The 6,647-nt window shown below is 38.9% G+C and overlaps 1 protein-coding gene across 1 annotated transcript; it reads left to right on the forward strand.

Moving 5' to 3' along the window:
• Positions 1-3,707: 3,707 nt before the first annotated feature.
• LOC100659667 (olfactory receptor 9S13-like) lies at positions 3,708-5,002 on the forward strand. Its single transcript, XM_003421156.3, has one exon. The coding sequence runs from the start codon at positions 3,801-3,803 to the stop codon at positions 4,749-4,751; it is 951 nt and encodes a 316-aa protein (XP_003421204.2). The 5' UTR covers positions 3,708-3,800; the 3' UTR covers positions 4,752-5,002.
• The last annotated feature ends 1,645 nt before the right edge of the window (positions 5,003-6,647 follow it).

Below are 6,647 nucleotides of genomic sequence, written 5' to 3' on the forward strand. Positions count from 1 at the left end.
GTACATTCTTTTACTCTTTTTTGGTAGCTGCTGACAAATAATACAATGTGTGTTCTTGACTTAATGAAACTAACGTTAGTTTATCCTAGCATGCATCAATATTTCATTGCTTGTTATGGCTGAATACTATTCCATGGTAGAAATACCAACACCCAAACCCACTGCTGTTTAGTTGATTCCAACTCACAGCAACCCCATAAAACTGAGTGGAACAGCCCCATAAGGTTTCTAAGGTGGCAAATCTTTAAGGAAGAAGACTGCCACATCTTTTTTCTGCAGAGCAACTGGTGGGTTTGAACCATCAACCATTTGATCAGCAGCCAAACACTTAACTACTGCACCACCAGGGCTCCTTATGGTAGATGAATAGACCAAATATATGTGTCTCTTCTGTGTTTCCTCCTGTTATTGATTTTTAGTTTCATCCCTTTGTGGTCGGAGAAGACACGTGGTATGAATTCAGTCTCTTTAAAATCATTCAGACTTCTTTTGTGGCCTAACAGATGGTCTATCCTGGACAATGATCCACGTGCACTTGAGAAGAATGCGTATTCTGCTGTTGCTGGGTGGAGACTTTTATAGATGTCTATTAGGCCTGGTTGGTTTGTAATGGTGGTCAAGTCTTCTACTCCTTGCTGGCCTTCTGTCTGCTGATCCTATCCATATTCAAAGTCAGGTATTGAAGTCTGTAGCTATTATTGTAGAACTCATCTTCGTTCTAAAAGGATAGTTTGAGTGGGTATAGAACTCTTGTTGGGAATTATTTTGTTAGAGTACATTAAAATATCATTTAATTGACTCTGGTGTGTTTTTTTTTTTTTTTTTTTAATCTAGTAAGAAGTCACTTGGCAGTCTTAATATTGCAATTGGTTCTTTGAAGTATTATGCCTTTCTTTCTCAGGTTGCTTTGAAGATTTTTTCTCTTTATCTTAGTTTTAACTTTTGTTTCTTTGTTTTTTACTATCGAAAACCTGGTGGTGTAGTGGTTAAGTGTTACAGCTGCTAATCAAAAGGTTGACAGTTCAAATTTACCAGGCTCTCCTTGGAAACTCTATGGGACGGTTCTACTCTGTCCTGTAGGGTGGATATGAGTTGGAATCAAGTTGACGGCAGTGGGTTTGGTTTTTTGGTTTTTGGTATGCCTAAGTGTGGTCTGTTGATATACTGTTGCAGCCGTTTTTGAATGATCTTCAGCAAAATTTTGCTTGCATGTGATATTAACGATATTGTTCTATAATTTCCACATTCGGTTGGATCATCTTTCTTGGGAATAGGCATAAATATGGATCTCTTCCAGTCAGTTGACCAGGAAGCTGTCTTCCATATTTCTTGGCATAGGCGAGTGAGCACCTCCAGTGTTGCATCTGTTTGTTGAAAGATCTCAATTGATATTCCATCAATTCCTGGAGCCTTGCTTTTCACCAATGCCTTCAGAGCAGTTTGGACATCTTCCTTCAGTACCATCAGTTCCTGATCATATGCCAGAAATTCAGGATGGTTTCAGAAGAGGACGTGGAACCAGGGATATCATTGCTGATGTCGGATGGATCCTGGCTGAAAGCAGAGAATACCAGAAGGATGTTTACCTGTGTTTTATTGACTATGCAAAGGCATTCGACTGTGTGGATCATAACAAACTATGGATAACACTGCAAAGAATGGGAATTCCAGAGCACTTAATTGTGCTCATGAGGAACCTTTACACAGATCAAGAGGCAGTTGTTTGGACAGAACAAGGGGATACTGATTGGTATAAAGTCAGGAAAGGTGTGCGTCAGGGTTGTATTCTTTCACCAAACCTATTTAACCTGTATGCTGAACAAATGATGTGAGAAGCTGGACTATATGAAGAAGAATGGGGCAACAGGATTGGAGGAAGACTCATTAGTAACCTGCATTATGCAGATGACACAACCTTGCTTGCTGAAAGTGAAGAGGACTTGAAGCACTTACTAATGAAGATCAAAGAACATAGTCTTCAGTATGGACTGCACCTCAACATAAAGAAAACAAAAATCCTCACAACTGAACCAATGAGCAATATCATGATAAACAGAGAAAAGATTGAAGTTGTCAAGGATTTCATTTTTCTTGGATCCACAATCAACAGCCATGGAAGCAGCAGTCAAGAAATCAAAAGATTACTTTGCATTGGGCAAATCTACTGCAAAGGACCCCTTCAAAGTGTTGAAGAGCAAAGATGTCTAGAAGACTAAGGTGCTCCTGACCCAAAAAAAGACCCAAGCCATGGTATATTCAATTGTATCATATGCACGTGAAAGCTGGACAATGAATAAGGAAGACCGAAGAAGAGTTGACGCCTTTGAATAGTGGTGTTGGTGAAGACTATTGAATATACCATGGACTGCCAAAAGAACAAACAAATCTGTCTTGGAAAAAGTGCAGCCAGAATGCTCCTTAGAGGCAAAGATGGTGAGACTACGTCTTACATACTTTGGACATCTTGTCAGGAGGGATGAGTCCCTGGAGAAGGACATCATGCTTGGCAGAGTACAGGGTCAGCGGAAAAGAGGAAGACCCTCAACGAGGTGGATTGACACAGCGGCTGCAACAATGAGCTCAAACATAACAATGATTGCGAGGATGGTGCAGGACCGGGCAGTGTTTCGTTCTGTTGTGCATAGGGTCACTATGAGTCGGAACCGACTCGACGGCACCTAACAACAACAACAAGTGTGGTCTTCTTTGCATTAATCCTGCTTTGATGTTATAGGGTACACAAATCTATGGTTTAATGTCTTTCATTAGCTTAGGAAAATATTCAGCCATTATCTCTCCAAATGCTGATTCAGCACTTTTCTCTCTTTCCTCTTTTTTAGGGACTCATACTTCACATGTGTTAAGTTTTCTCACTATATCTTCTATGTCTCTGACCTCTCTGATTTTTCTATCCTTTTTTCTCTTCATGCTTCATTATGAATATTTCTGCTGACTTGTATTCTAGGTCACAAATTCCCTCTTCAGCTATGTCTAATCTGCTATTTAACCCACTCAGTCAGTACTAGATTTTAGTCATTGTACTTTTTAAAAAATTGTACGTTTGATTATTTTTATAATTTCCATATCTCTGCTAAAATTCTTAATCTTATCTTTTATTCTCCCAAACATAAAGTTTTAGTTATTTCAAAGTTTATGTTCACTAACTCCAAAGCCTGACACCTCTGTGATTTTTCCTATTATCCATTGTTTCTGTTGTTTTAATTCATATTGCCTTAACTCCTCGATTCTTAAATTGTCTCCCTGCTATTGCCTATGCAAAAATTTTATAGAAAAAACCTGAAGCCTGAGATTAGGTGTCTTCCTCTTGATAAAATATGTTGTATTTTTTTTTCAAGGTATCAGAGGCACTGGCACTCAGAACTCACCTTAATCCAATTTCAGTAATTGAAATGATCAGAAGCTGAGCTGCAGACCTACTCCTTATTTAAACTTAGCCCTTGCATGAATTTGTGGTGGTCTTTAGTAACCATCTGCTTTCACCATCTACTCCAAAAGAGATGAAAAACTCACTGCTTAGCCACCTGGCCTCTCAGACTAGCTCTTCAAAACTAACTTAAACCTCCAGGGATATAAGCCATGCTTTCAAAGCTGGGCTCACCTCTCTGGTCTTCTGTGAGCTCTGTTCAGTAATTATTTACTAAATCATTAACTCTCCTATGGCTTAATCAGATGTTGTTGTTTGGGTTTCTAATAGTCATCACCAGGAAGTGTAGTCTGGCTTACCTAATCCAATATTACTGTAAGTGGAATTTCCTATCTTAGTCTGAGGCCCCAGGACCATGCCAACACTGAGAAATGGCAATGCTTCAGTGGTCTCTTTGCATGAGTTTGTGCTAGTGGGATTTGAGGGTGGGCTGAAGATCCAGGTCCTGCTCTTTGCTGTATTCTTGACCCTCTATATGGTGACTGTACTGGGGAACCTCACGATGATCGTGGTCATCACACTGGACGCCCGCCTCCACTCCCCGATGTACTTTTTTCTTAAGAACCTCTCCTTCCTGGACCTCTGCTACTCCTCCGTCATTGCTCCCACGGCCCTTTCAAACTTCTTCTCATCAAGAAAAATCATCACCTTCGCGGGCTGTGCCACTCAGCTATTCTTATTTGCTATACTGGTCACCACTGACTGTTTACTTCTGGGTGTCATGGCCTATGACCGCTTCATGGCCATCTGCAACCCCCTGCGCTACCCAGTCACCATGTGCCCCTCAGCCTGCACCCGCCTGGTACTGGGCACCTACTGTGGAGGCTGCTTCAATTCCATTGTGCAGACCAGTGTAGCTCTCCGTGTGCCATTCTGCAGCTCCAACCACATCAACCACTACTTCTGTGACTTGCCCTCTCTGCTCCGGATTGCCTGTGCCGACACAGCCCTCAATGAACTGGTCATGTTTGGCATCTGCGGGCTGATCATTGTGGGTGTGACATGTGTGGTTCTTGTCTCCTATGGCTATATCACAGTGACCATTCTGAGGATGCGTTCAGCAGCTGGGCGTCACAAGGTCTTCTCAACGTGTGGTTCCCACATGACTGTAGTGACTCTCTTTGTTGGGACTGTCTTTGTGATGTATGCCCATCCAGGAGCCATTGAGTCCATGGAGCAGGACAAGGTGGTCTCCATCTTCTACACTCTGGTCACTCCCATGCTCAACCCCCTCATTTACAGTCTACGGAACAAGGATGTAAAGGAAGCCTTAAAGAGGTTGGGTCAGAAACATGTAGCTACATGAAGGGGGCAGCTGGGGAGAGACAGAGTATCCTGAGGACTCAGCGAAAGGAGAGCCTTTTGGTTGGGGTGGATCAGGAAATTCCTTCCATCGTTCCTTCCTTCACTCAATCAACTTTTATTTAAAGCACACTATGTATCTACTATTTGTAAACTACTTGGAAAAGATGCATATGACAATGTTGTTGTCCGCTAAGAACCAACAGTGCAAAGGAGCAAAAATAATAAAATGTATTGTGTTGTTTGTAACTTATAAAAAAGTAAATATATGAAAATAATAGCACAAAGTACAGAATGAGTACATGTAAGTTTACACTATTAAGGCTTCAGGATAATTCAGTGATGGAAAGGATAGTATTTTCAACAAATTGTGCTGAAAAACTTGATATGCATATGCAAAAATAGGAACCTCAACCCTTACAATAATTAAAACAAATAAAATCTTTAAATGTGCAAGCTAAAATTTTAAAACACATAGAAGAAAATAAAGGAAGACATTTTAGAGTTTAGATTAGGCAAAGAGTTCTAAAATAGGACAAAATAACCAGAAGCCATTGAGGGAGAAATTTGATAAATAGGACTTTATCAAAATTAAAAAAAAAAGAAAAATCTTTTGCATTTTCAAAAATTAGTTAAAAAATAAAAAGTCCAACCACAGTCTAAGAGAAAGTATTTGTAAAATACATATTTGATGAAAGACTTATATCTGGAATATAAGAACTCCTACAATTCAAGATCAAGAACACAAACAACCAAATTTAAAAAATGGGAAAAATCTTTGAACAGAACTTTTATAAAAGAAATACAAAAATAGGAAATGAGCACATGAAAAGAATTTCAACATCATTATTCATTGTAGAAATGCAAATTAAGAATACAATCCAGTAGAATGGCTAAAATTGAAATGATTGATAATACCAGGTATTAATGAGGATGCAAGACCTATCCATCCAAAATTATATATCTTTACTGAAGGGCTTGAACTTTAACCTAAATAAAATGAGAGGCATTAGAGATTCATAGATTCAAGTATAGGGACACTTAATATAACAATTAGATTGATTCTCTCCAAATTAACCTATAGATTTAGTACAAATCAAGTTAAAATTTCAGTAGGTTTCAGAACGGAACTTGCAAAACTAATTACAAAATCCAAAGAGGCAAGAATAGCCAAAAAATTGTAAAGGAGAAGAATGAGAAGGAAGAGACAAACTGGCCAATGAAAATGAAAGCGACAATGAGAAAATATTTATACCTGTTTAATGGGCAAAAAAATAAAGAAATTTGGCACTATGAAGGGTTAAAAATTATGTAGATCAATGGAATATCATACACATTGTTTATGAAACTGAAAATTGATATAACAATTTAAAAACAATTTAGCATTATCTTTAAAGTCAAATTTTTGCATACTCAACAACACAAAAATTCTTCCAGATATAAAAGAGAGTTCGTAACATCATTGCTTGCACCAAATAATAATGATAAAGAAAGCTGGAGGTAACCTAATACCCATCAACAGGGAAATGAAAACATTGTGTTATTCAGCAATATTTTATAAACAATAAAATATTACTCGGCTTTGAAAATTAATGGACTGCCATTTTGTTGTTGTTAGTTGCTTCAAGTTGATTCCAACTCATGGGGACCCCATGTGTGCAGAGTAGAACTACTCCATAGGGTATTCAAGGCTGTGACCTTTCAGAAGCAGATCAACAAACTTGTCTTCCAAGGCACCTTTAGGTGGGTTTGAACTGCCAACTTTTCAGCTAGCTGTCAGGCACTTAAACATTTGCCATACCCAGTATTGCCACTTTAGCTACCCTCCCCACAAAAAGGATGATTCTTAGAAACATAAGACTGTGTGCAAAAAGCAAGGACCCAAACCACAAACAGAACG

Source organism: Loxodonta africana, chromosome 6 (assembly GCF_030014295.1).
Source record: "Loxodonta africana isolate mLoxAfr1 chromosome 6, mLoxAfr1.hap2, whole genome shotgun sequence".
Classification (NCBI taxonomy): domain Eukaryota; kingdom Metazoa; phylum Chordata; class Mammalia; order Proboscidea; family Elephantidae; genus Loxodonta; species Loxodonta africana.